The sequence below is a fragment of the Ranitomeya variabilis genome, chromosome 8 (genome assembly GCF_051348905.1).
Source record: "Ranitomeya variabilis isolate aRanVar5 chromosome 8, aRanVar5.hap1, whole genome shotgun sequence".
Lineage (NCBI taxonomy): Eukaryota > Metazoa > Chordata > Amphibia > Anura > Dendrobatidae > Ranitomeya > Ranitomeya variabilis.
Genome location: NC_135239.1, coordinates 20,240,956 through 20,254,167, shown reverse-complemented (window position 1 = coordinate 20,254,167; position 13,212 = coordinate 20,240,956). Strand labels below are relative to the sequence as shown.

At 42.6% G+C, this 13,212-nt stretch overlaps 1 protein-coding gene across 28 annotated transcripts in view; it reads left to right on the top strand.

Moving 5' to 3' along the window:
* NFIA (nuclear factor I A) overlaps window positions 1–13,212 on the top strand; it is a 482,232-nt gene that overhangs the window by 373,047 nt on the left and 95,973 nt on the right. For 18 of the 28 annotated variants that reach the window (XM_077277142.1, XM_077277156.1, XM_077277152.1 and 15 more), the window contains exon 6: window positions 86–213. In XM_077277142.1, coding sequence (XP_077133257.1) covers window positions 86–213 — 128 coding nt within the window. Of the gene's footprint in view, window positions 1–85; window positions 214–2,662; window positions 2,693–13,212 lie in introns of all 28 variants that reach the window. The other 10 variants (XM_077277136.1, XM_077277146.1, XM_077277138.1 and 7 more) reach the window with 1 other exon arrangement.

Below are 13,212 nucleotides of genomic sequence, written 5' to 3'. Positions count from 1 at the left end.
AATATGTAATGGCTTTATGATTGGAGATAGAATATTTTGTGTGGATTATGTTGTCCTTATTCATCTTTTTTTTCCTCTCTGCAAGTTCTACGAAGCGCCTCAAATCTGTAGAGGATGAGATGGACAGTCCTAACGAGGAGCCATTTTACCCAAACCAGGGGCGTTCACCAGGAAGTGGCAGTCAGTCAAGCGGGTGGCATGACGTGGAACCAGGTAATAACATGCAATATTATGGTGAAATATTCCCGCCAGACTGAAATGTCCAAATATGAAGGAACACCATGGTCTGATCCTCCGACAGTGATACTTTTTTATCGAGTGACCTTCTTTACGGTATTATGTTGGATTTATGTATGTATAATAATAATAATTTACCTTCATCGTGGTCAACGAGAGAATGTCGTCCATTGTTGATAAAATGTCTATAGAAGCTGTTGGTGGTCATTTACGATGCGTGGTACACTGCAGAATCCATTTTCAATTTTTTGGGGGCACTTCATTCCACATCACAATCCGTATAATACAGAGACCATAAATCTGGTCAAAGAGGTGTACGGGTGTAAAAAAAAAAAAAAAAAAAAATTATATATATATATATATATATATATATATATATATATATATATATATATATATATATATATATATATATATATATAATTTATTTATTTATTATAAAACTGGAATTCCAAAAGCATATTCAGTATTGCTGCATCTGCAGATATACAGTCTATAAAATTATAAAGTTACAGTATTTAAGCTATAAAGTAAATGCCGTAAAGAAAAATATAATGAAAACACCACGATTGCTGTTTTTTGCTCTCTGCACCTCCCACAAAAAATACGATAAAAAGCAATGAAAACTTGCATAACACACTGGTATATAACCCAAAATAGTACTAATAACAGCTACAGCTCGCAACGCAAAAAATCGACTAAACCAATAAAACAAGTAGGGGTCTCACATACCGTAATGTCTCAGATAATAATAATAAATAATAACAATAATGGTCACAACTCCATTTTTTTTTCTTTCTACAAAGTTTAGAATTTTTTTTAGGCCAAAAATAATAATAATAAAATAAACATATGTTTATTTAGTATTTAGTATTTAGTAAAAAAAAGCCACGCTATTAAAGGAAACTTCCCCAAAAAATAGTGGATCTGCTTTTCTCCCCTTTTTCAGCTCATTATATGGTGAAGTGAACGGTGTAATTCAAAGCTACAACTTGTCCGGGAAAAAAATCAAGCCCTCATACGGCTGTGTGGATGGGAACATTTTTTTTTTTTTTTTTTAAATAATGGCTTTTGGAAGGCGAAGAGGGGGAAAAAAATGTGTCTCCCGAGGGTTTGTCTCCCAGTCAAAAACTGGTTCAGTAAAGCCCCCAGTAATATAGACCCCTTTCAGTTGGATTTTTTTTTTAAATATTTTAATTTTTTTTTTTTTGCACTCTCTGCCTCCTTACCCTTCCCATTGATACTTTTCATCCTCCCGACACATTTCTATTGACCCAAGTACCATTTTCCCATTTCTCTTCACAAATGGCAGAGGAATTGGCAGCGCCAGGATCCGCGGTGCTGCCCGCGCCATCATAAATGACCACCGGAGTCGTCTGGTTTGTTGCCCCTGGTTTTGGTTTGTGCAGTGATTGATGGACGCTGATGAAAACTTGGTGTATAGTGTAGTCTGGATACCAAAGAGGGCAAAAAGCGCCAATGATGAAGGCACGGAAAGCCTGGGCGGAATATTACACGGAACTAAGTTGGTGCAAATTGTGCCTAATTTTTTTTACGGCGGGGGGAGGGGGCAGCACTCAAGAAATGCGGCACTTCCACCACTTGGCAATAACTTGGATCCGTCTTTATTAAATTTGGTGCATTTTGCTGCTTCTCCACACAGAAGCTTGTCTGTCTCGCCAAATAATGCCACGTTTTGGTGTAATTTTCAATCCATTTGTGGTGTAATGGACTTTGGCAGATCCCAGACTGGTTCAGCTCTGCTACATCTATCACGCTGTAGATTTTAGTTCACAGATCTACCGGTCTGTGGAGAAACCCGAACCGTTTGTAAATCGGTGGGGTCTGGAAGCTTCCAGTATAGGCCTCATTTATCAAAACTGTCTCTGTTGCCCTTAGCAACCAATCAGGGATCAGCTTTCATTTTTCAAACAGCTCTGGCAAGATGAAAGCCGCATTGTGATTGGTAGCTATGGGGGCAATAAGGACAATTCTTATTTTAGACAGTTTAAATTAACCTGTCCCATGTCTTTGGCTGATTTCAAGGGGGTGGATGAGTCAGTTTAGCCTTGGGGAGCTGAACTTTGATAGCATTGTGCTTAAATTTGTATAATCTGCAATAAATGGTCTCTTTTATCAAAATGTCTTTGTTACCCATAGCAACTAATCAGAGTGAAGCTTTCATTTTACCATGGCAGTTTAAATAATGTAAGCTGAGATCTGATTGGTTGCTCTTGGTCAGCTTTTGTTTTTCCATAGTTTTGATGAATGAGGCCCCCGGAGTTCAGGTCGTTTTTTGGGTGCGCGCCCTGTAGTACACATGTGAGCGCAGCGAATGCATTGCTGTGGACGCGCCATTTATGGTTTAAGGCTCATGTTTATTTTGTTTCGGCGCTTCCAACGCATTTCACATCGAATATGGAAGAGGCGCATAAGAGGATAAGAAAAATGTCAGGTAAGAATGAGCGAGCGGCACACGGCTCCGACGTGAGACAGACGCACAGACATGGCCTTGTCTTATCCTTTCATTATTTTTTGGCTGTACGATGGGATGTAGACCATTATTACCGTATATATTGCCTTGGCTTTTTATTTGTTTTTTTCTGTTCAAAAAAAAAAAATCGTTGTATTGTCCTTGCACGCTGCAAGTGTCACTGTACTACAATCCTATGTATGTTACATGCTATATATTCTACTCCTGTCTATGATTATATCACATGTGATTCATCTATTCATTTCCACATCAGAGATTTTTGCCTTTTTTTTGTGTGTGTGTTAAAGAAGACCTGTCACTCATCATAAATATGTAATTTTTTTAATCTGGTGTAAGTGCCGCTGGTTTCCGGAATCCGGCGTTGTTTTTCTTTTGTTTCTGCACCTCTCCGTTCCTGAGATATGGCCCACTCATTTCTATATATAAATCTAATCTTGTTAGCCAAGTGGGCGTTGCCATTGACATTTTGCAGGCGTCTACAATAGGACCAAGCACAGCTGGATAAAAAGATTAGATTTGCATGCAAGGAAGAAGGGGTCATGTCTCAGGAATGGAGAGGAGCAGGAAAAAAAGAAAAACATCGCCAGATTCAGGAGAACAGCGGCATTTACACCAGGCAAAATATGACATATTTAAAACCTTCTTTAAAATTAGGGTGTTTTTTTATTTTTTCAGTTATCTGCGCCATTCTTCTACTTTAACTAGGCATACGGGGTCTTATGGGTAAATAGGGAGGAAAGATCTGCAGATTTCTTTTCACACACCATTTTAGCTGCAGTTTTTCATCAACTTTGTGTGTCTGCGTTGTTATATTGTGTCTTGCATTATTCTCATGAACTTCACAATATGAGTCCTTGCATTGCACCTTTGTATCACCTGTCTTGGGACTCGCTCACACGAGCATATAACAAGGCCGAGTGCTATCTGAAGTTTTATCACATAGACTAACGCAGGTCTGAGTGCTATCTGAAGTTTTATCACATAGACTAATGCAGGTCCGAGTGCTATCTGAAGTTTTATCACATAGACTAACGCAGGTCCGAGTGCTATCTGAAGTTTTATCACATAGACTAACGCAGGTCCGAGTGCTATCTGAAGTTTTATCACATAGACTAACGCAGGTCCGAGTGCTATCTGAAGTTTTATCACATAGACTAACGCAGGTCCGAGTGCTATCTGAAGTTTTATCACATAGACTAATGCAGGTCCGAGTGCTATCTGAAGTTTTATCACATAGCACTCGGACCTGCGTTAGTCTATCTGAAGTTTTATCACATAGAATAACGCAGGTCCGAGTGCTATCTGAAGTTTTATCACATAGACTAATGCAGGTCCGAGTGCTATCTGAAGTTTTATCACATAGAATAACGCAGGTCCGAGTGCTGTCCGAAGTTTTATCACATAGACTAACGCAGGTCCGAGTGCTATCTGAAGTTTTATCACATAGCACTCGGACCTGCGTTAGTCTATGTGATAAAACTTTAGATAGCACTCGGACCTGCGTTAGTCTATCTGAAGTTTTATCACATAGACTAACGCAGGTCCGAGTGCTATCTGAAGTTTTATCACATAGACTAATGCAGGTCCGAGTGCTATCTGAAGTTTTATCACATAGAATAACGCAGGTCCGAGTGCTGTCCGAAGTTTTATCACATAGACTAACGCAGGTCCGAGTGCTATCTGAAGTTTTATCACATAGCACTCGGACCTGCGTTAGTCTATGTGATAAAACTTTAGATAGCACTCGGACCTGCATTAGTCTATCTGAAGTTTTATCACATAGACTAACGCAGGTCCGAGTGCTATCTGAAGTTTTATCACATAGACTAACGCAGGTCTGAGTGCTATCTGAAGTTTTATCACATAGAATAACGCAGGTCCGAGTGCTGTCCGACGTTTTATCACATAGAATAACGCAGGTCCGAGTCCTATCCGGAGTTTTATCACATAGACTAACGCAGGTCCGAGTGCTATCTGAAGTTTTATCACATAGACTAACGCAGGTCCGAGTGCTATGCAGGTCCGAGTGCTGTCCAAAGTTTTGTCACATAGACTAACGCAGGTCCGAGTGCTATTTTAAGTTTTATCACATAGAATAACGCAGGTCGGAGTCCTATCCGAAGTTTTATCACATAGACTAACGCAGGTCTGAGTGCTATCTGAAGTTTTATCACATAGCACTCAGACCTGCGTTATTCTATGTGATAAAACTTCAGATCGCACTCGGACCTGCGTTATTCTATCAGGCAGCTCAGATCTGTGATTTTTTTTTTCTCATGCTGATTCGGATGGGGGAAGAGCTTAATATTTTGGGAATAGATTTTCCACGATCACGGGGTTAGTATAGGATTATAAAGACATGCCCTATTATTTCTAGAAGCAGCGCCGCACCTGTCTATGGACTGAGTCTGGAATTGCAGCTCGGCTCCATTGAAGTTACTGGTGCTGAACTGCAATGCCACTTAAAACTGTGGACAAGGGTGGCGTTGTATAATTCTGTGCAAGCGTGTGTGGGTGTTTGTGTGATGTTGTACCGAACACGTGAAATCTCCACTCCTATGGAAGTGAAGCAGTGGTCTCACATGCTCACTACTGTTCATACAAAGGGCTTTGAGACCCCCCATAATTGTGGGTCCCAGAGATCTTACATTTATTTCTTGTCATGTGTGTATGTTTTTGCCCAAATCCCTTTAGGGTATGTTCACACATGGCATTTTTGCAGTATTTTCCGCAACGTCTTACAGTACCTGTAAAATCACTGAGATTTCTAAAGTCTCATAAACATGCTGCATTTTTTTTTCTACAGGTCTTTTGAGCCCTCCGGTGATTTTGTCCAGATGCAGCATGTCATTTCTTTCAGTGTTTTTGCAGCGCTTTTCACTGTACAAATGAGTGGGTGAAAAACGCACATAAAAATTTTGCAAAAACGCCCCACATAAAATGCGACAAACTTTTTCCCTGACACTGGTGTACAAATTGAACATACCCTTAAAGGTATTGTCCACTACTCGATAACCCCATCTCAATGCTGATGTTTCCCCCTTGTAAAATAATTTTTCTCCGGGGCCGTCGCTGTTCCAGCGGTGTTGGCACTGGCTCTCCCGGCGATCACATAACACTGTTATATCACGTGATCCCTTCGAATGGTTGTGATTTGTCGGAAGGCAATGAGAGCGAAGCCAGCGCCGATTGTTACGTCACTCGATCCCTGCAGCCAATCAGTGCTGGCTTCACTCTCCTTGCCTTCAGACAATACATGCATCTGGAGGATGTAACCAGGGGGCAACATAGGAATAGAGATGGGGTTGTCAGAATAGTGGACAGCCCCTTTTAAAAGCCGCACGGCCTGATGTTGGAGAAGCTTATTTAAAAAGTTCTACAACTTCCTAATCTACCGTACTTTTGCTATGATTTATTAGACAGTTTGCTCCAGAATCCGGCGTAAAACTATGTAAAAGTGTTGCAAAAGTTTTTGTGCAACTTATGGTTATTTAAAAAAAAATGAGTTCCTTTTTGGTGTAGTTTTGCCAGCTCCAGAAACCTTTTTTATAATTGGGCAATGCTTAACAGAAAGGTTTTGGGAGAGCGTGGTGGACAAATGAATAATGGACTGGACTCTTCATCAAGACTGGTGTACAGAACCCCAGACTTGACGAATCACCATTTTTAAGATAACTTCTTGCAGTCAGGGAACAGAAACCTTCCATTAATAATGTTCATTTTTTAAGATCCCTGCTTGCTGCCTGTGAATGTGAACTTTCTCCTCTGTATAAATACAGGTGCACTGTAGCACCGCTGTTCCTGTGTCAGTTTAAGTGTTCAGTCATAATTATAATATTTCCAATCTGGCTCTGCTTATCTTGAGAACATCAGAATTACAATAGTTATCAAAACTTACAGAACAATGCCAGGATCTTTGGATGTTGGGCGGCCGCTTTAATTGGCACAATGTTGATTGCCATGTGCGGTTGTGACCCTTGATACCGGTATTGGGGGCAGGATAGATCTGAAATTGCTGAATTTTGGGGAGAGAATGTGCCTAATTGACATCCCAGGTCTGATCTGATGTGGGTGATGGGATACTTCTCGTTCAGCTCCATGTATCCTCATAGGGTCCAGATGTGGCGTGACTCATGGCTGAAAAATAAACACTACGACTCCCCCAATCCTAAACCTTGTCCATCCTTGTCAGTGCCGGCATTAATGCACTTGCAGACGTTCGCCACCTATCCCATTAACATTGGGAGCTATGAGAAGACCACAACATATACATTGTGGAGAGACGAGAACGCGGAGGGGCTATTGCCCTTGAATGTTGAAGTGAACCCAGCTGTGTAATTCTATCTCGGCATGACCTCACCGAGCATGCACGCCGCACCTGGGCAAATAAATAGCGGCTGCCGACTGAGAATGGGGTCGGTGTAAATGAAGAGGGTGTGGAGAGCGCAGGAAGGAAAGGTTTGGGATTACCCGCAGAACTTTACCTTTCTCTACGGCCTGTCACTCGGGTACCACATGCTTCGCAGACGTGTGGACGAAGTGACAGCTTGCAGCCCTGTAGGAAACAAAGCCCTTATTTTATACAAAGGAGAAACAGATGGAAACTGTTTATGAAAACCCCATTTGTTATAAGGACCTGGGAAGAAATGAAAGTACGCACACAATACAATACCTCCTCCTACCTGCACCCACTGCCTTGCAGGACGGGGTCACCGAGACCCAACCGGAGATAGTGCAGGAAATGTCTGACGTCACATTGGGATCTGAACATTGTACATTTTTTGTGCATGGATTGGATACTTATAATATACCTGTAAGGATATGTTCACACGACTTGGGACCATTTGCTGCCATACACGGACAGCACGTGGACTTATGTTAGCCTATGTGCTGGTGGACATGGGCAATTTCCCTTACGGACCAGACTAGTGCACAATGGATAGCCCCTGTATCCATTCACTATGGGGGCAGGCACGAGAGGACAGTCATGTTCGCAATTTACATCAGAGGTCATCTGAACTTTTGACTAAAATCCCTACCAATCACAGATAGCCATGCTGTGGCCGGGGTCAAAATGGACCCCTCAGAAATTTCATTTTGAAAGGCATTTCCAGAAAGCTTAGGGTGTAATTTTGCAGCGAATAGGATAAAAAAAAAAATGAATACTCACCTTTTCCATTCCCCGCCTCTCCAGCATCAATGCTGCGGTGGTCCTTGATGATCGTTGCTGCAATGATGATGTAAGATACATCCACGTGACCGCTGCGACTAATTATTGGTGCCTGTACTGATGCGGATACCAATGATTGGCTGTAGCGGTCACATGGATGCAAGTGATCTCATCACAGCAGCAAAGAAAGCTCGTTGGACACCATCGGAGCATCGATACTGGAAAGTCAGGGGGATTTAAGAAGTAAGTTTTGGTTATCTTGTTTTATTCTATCATATTTGCTGCTATTATGGACCTTTTATTAAAATCCTAGACATCCACTTAAAGTGAAGGAGCTGCAGCACAGGGCATAGTCACAACCGCAGATATGACACTGTGTGTGTATGAGCAAGAGGATGAAGCCCCTTCAGCATAATGAACCAGAACGGCAAATGTTTAAGGGTGTTCCCAACATTACTAGTTCTCACCGATCCACAGAAGAGGCGATAACTTGCTGATCTGTGGGGATCCAACCGCTAGGACCCTCACCAATCCCGAGAACAGTCTATTCATTGTCTGTGGGACTGTTGGAGATGGCTGACGGCTCAAGTTGGCTCTCTGGCAGTCCCAAGAACAATGAATGGAGCAGGGGTGTGCACGCACAGGGCATTTTACAGCACCTGTTCTTGGAACTGGAGTCTGACCTCTGCCCATCGGCAACTTTTCACCTATATTGTGGATAAGTAAGAACTTGCAATTTTTGAGTTCACACTTTCAATTTCTTTCTTCCTGAACCGCCACTAGTAAAGGAGGATGGTGCTCGGTGTAGGCCGATCTGACAATGATTTCAGTGGGAGATTTATAAATCTGTATACAATGGGCCCCCCCTGGTGGTGGCTGCAAGAAAACAGGATTTGATCGCTGAAGTCGAAAGTTTTGTAGATGAAAGTAGATTTGGAGCCAAGTACAAGAAAAAGAGAATTCTGAGTCATATATCAAGATACATAATGCAATTAATGATGAGAGATCAGATCTGATGAGAAGGGAGTCACCCACCACCGAGTGAATATTGATGACCTACCCTGTCACTTATTGCACAATACACAGCGACTCTGACATTATTCTTCTGTACCTGATGCTTATACGCCAGAATATCCCTGTGGGATAAAAGTCCTGATGTCTAATTAACATCTTTTCATATTGGAGGTGTTGACAGAAAGGCCAAATTATTTGCAAAATGGCATCAATTATGATGGATACTGTCAGTGTGATGCACAAATATGGCATTATGAGCTCCCGTCCTACAATTCAGTGGTATCCAGCTACATACAATACAACCTCCAGCCTGTTCTCCCTTCCAGCCTTCTGACATAGCAGGTACACAAACATATTGCATGTTTTAGGCTGTGTACCTGCAGGGTACACACCTGGAATCGCTCTTGGTGCGATACACATAACTATTGGCTTCTGTGTGCTTATATACCACAATAAAGGCTCTATGGAGCGATGCAACCCCTGTAACACTGTTTAGAGATTGATTAAAACTTTGGTGAAAGTAGCAGAAATCTCTATGTGGAGCCAAAGGAGTTGTATCATTCTATAGAGCTCTGGATATTAGTGGTCTCCTGAGTGTGATCTTGTCTCATGTATCTCTGATCGATTTCCCCAGTCTCGCCCCATTAAATGGCTCCAAAAAACAAGTACCACCGTGCACCATGAGCTGACCCACAACTCAACGGAACAATTGCTGATCTCCAAGCCCGGCTTCACTCTTGACAAAACTGACCTCATCTCGCAAAAATTTCAGCTTATTATTTTTTTTCCCCGTTATTTTCTTTTCCAGACCCCTGTTCCTGCATCTCTCCCAGATACTCGGGGGGGGGGGGGGGACTGTAAAAACCTCGGCTTTGTGTTTGTTTAACCCAAACCGAGGAAATTCTGCTGAGCGCGTCAGCCAGACGGAAGATAAGCTATCTCATAAAACCAAAATATTTTCTGCGATATGGTGAAAGTTTTTCTTATTTGGAGGGAAAGGTCCATTTGGGCTAATTAACTAAGGAAAATGCAGGGCTTGTCATGGGGCTGTCAGCAGAAGGAACAGAAAGCAGACACATGTTCCTAATCCTGTGCTGATAAGTGGTTAGCGCGGTTTAGGTGCACACTATCCTCTTTGTTGGGCGCCGTATTAATCAGAAGGTAGAACGTAACCGGGCCTCTGCTGATACATGGTATCATTATTGTACAAGACGTCTTACCTAGTAGCGTGCGCCACGAGACAAGCTCCGTCCTGTCAATAGGTCCCTGAGGGGCGATTGATTTAAATTCAATCTGTAGGTTAAACCGGTCTCTGCTGTATACAATGTGCCCGGTTGTTCTCTAAGTAAACACGTCTTTCACTGCGATGGCAGAAAATAAGGTCACCGACATCTAAAAGGGACCCGGACTGTAAACTTTCCAGAATTGTATGAAAAAAAGTGTAATCAGTAATCACGCAGCTTTCTAATGGACTTTGCGCTTTAAATTTCCCACCATCTCTGATTATTAGCAGTGAATAAGAGCATTCATTGCTTTATAAGAAAAAACTGCAATTCTCTGAAGAGAGATTGGATGTATTGTACGGAGTCACGCACCTGTGTCAGGTGGACATGATGTTTCCACCAACTTTAGGCCACGTTCAGTATTTGGTCCGTATTTTACATCAGTATTCGTAAGCTAAAACCAGGAGTGGGTGATAAATACAAGAGTAATGACGTCTTTGTTCCACTCCTGGTTTTGGCATACAAATACTGATGTGAAATACTGACCAAATACTGAACGTGTGAATGTGGCCTTAGGCCTTCTTCACACATCCGTGTTTCCAGGACGTGTGCCATCCATTTTTATTTTTACAGATCCAACACGTCCCATTATAACCTATGCTGCCCACCTGTCTGGTTTTTTTCTGGTATCATGGATGACAAGGGCCAATACAAGTCTGTGTCCATGATAAACACGTACAGCTCAGGGATTGCGTCTGTGTGTCATCCGTGTGCCATCCATGTCCTGTCCGTGTTTAGCATTGCCCAGTATAGTAGAAGCTTTGTAATTTATTTCTTTATTCATACCGGAAAAACACTGGTGACAGACTGGTGGTAAAAAAGACGCACTGGTGACACAATGATCGAAAACACTGAAGACGCCACTACTGGTTATTAATGTACATATTTGAGCACAGATGCGTGAAGGAGGCCTAAAGAAAAAAAGACATCCTGACCCTGGTGAAAAGTGACATACCGTATATACTCGAGTATAAGCCGACCCGAGTATAAGCCGACCCCCATAATTTTGCCACAAAAAACTGGGAAAACTTATTGACTCGAGTATAAGCCTAGGGTGGAAAATACAGCAGCTACCGGTGAATTTCAAAAATAAAAATAGATGTTCCATACCGTTCATTATTGCCCCAAAGGAGGTTCCATATAAAGCTGTGCCACATATAATGCTCTGCACCGTTGATTATTGCCCCATAGATGATCCATTTATAGCTGTGCCATATAGAATGCTCTGCACCGTTCATTACGGCCCCATAGATGCTCCTTATAAAGCTGTGCCATATATGCTCTATAGCGTTCATTATTGCCCCATAGATGCTCCTTATAAAGCTGTGCCATATATGCTCTATAGCGTTCATTATGGCCCCATAGATGCTCCTTATAAAGCTGTGCCCCATATACAATTCTCTGCACCGTTCATTATGGCCCCATAGATGCTCCTTATAAAGCTGTGCCATATATAATGCTCTGCACCGTTCATTATTGCCCCATAGATGCTCCTTATAAAGCTGTGCCATATATGCTCTGCACCGTTCATTATTGCCCCATAGATGCTCCATTTAAAGCTGTGCAATATATAATGCTGCTGCTGCAATAAAAAAAAAAACACATACTCACCTCTCTTGCTGCCCGCAGCTCCTCAGCGTCCTATCTCGGCGCCTCTCCGCACTGACTGTTCAGGCAGAGGGCGGCACGCACACTAGTACGTCATCGCGCCCTCTGACCTGAACAGTCAGAGCAAGAGGACGGGAAGACTGAGCGGCGCCCGGCGGGTGGAATGTGGACAGGTGAATATAAAATACTCGCCTAGTCCCGGCGCTCCCCCTGCCTGTCACACTGTCTTCGGGTGCCGCAGCCTCTTCCTCTGTCAGCGGTCACTGGCACCGCTCATTAGAGAAATGAATATGCGGCTCCACCACTATGGGAGTGGAGTCCATATTCATAACTGTAATGAGCGGTCCCACATGACCGCTGAACAGGGGAAGAGCTGCGGCACCCGAAGACAGTGTGACAGGCAGGGGGAGCGCCGGGACTAGGTGAGTATGCGACAATCCTCTCTCCCCCCTCACCCGCTGACCCTGCCGCCGACCGTGACTCGCGTATAAGCCGAGAGGCGCACTTTCAGCCCAAAAATTTGTAAATTTGTAAAAATCTTTATACTCAAGTATATACGGTACTTTTTTTTTTTATTATTTTTTTTTTACATAAAACCAGAAGTGTTTGACCCCTCTTCTGAGCCCTCCACATACACGTACACTGAGCATATTGAAATCCAACTGCCCGATCACCAGCCATCAAAGGAAAGTTGGTAGGCTCTTCATACACAGTAGATGGATAGATGGTCAGACAGTTCTTTTGATAGGTTCACCTGGCTTTAATCCTATGTATGCATTATGGCCATATTTATTGCATAGGCACTATATGGCAGTATTCTGTGAGCACTATATTTCAGTATTATTTAGGCACACAATGGTTAATGTTTGGACTTCTAAAATGGGAGTTAGCAGATCTTCTAACAGTGGGACAAGTTGAACCTCTTGGCTGTGATGGTAAAGCTGGACGGCTGAATAATCGTTCATATAAGGCCATGTTCACACGTTCAGTATTTGGTCAGTATTTTACATCAGTGTTTGGAAGCTAAAACCAGGAGTGGGTGATAAATGCAGAAGTGGTGACGTGTTTCTATTATACTTCTGATGGTTCCACTCCTGATTTTGGCTTATAAATACTGATGTAAAATACTGACCAAATACTGAACATGTGAACATGGCCTAACCGTTATCTCTCCTGGCTCCCCGATACACCGTGGAACAGAGACCTTACCTTATCTCCCATTGATTGTTTATTAAAATTCCTTTTCTTCCCTGGTACCATCTGTTGGGGGAGAGTCGGGAGACCCTAAAATACATAAGACAAGAAATTGGCCGATTGTCTGACTTATCTAATATGTATGGAGATTTTAAATCGGTTACAGAGCCCCCCACTTACCATGTGTTCTCCTGTGAGTTTTTGTGGACTCT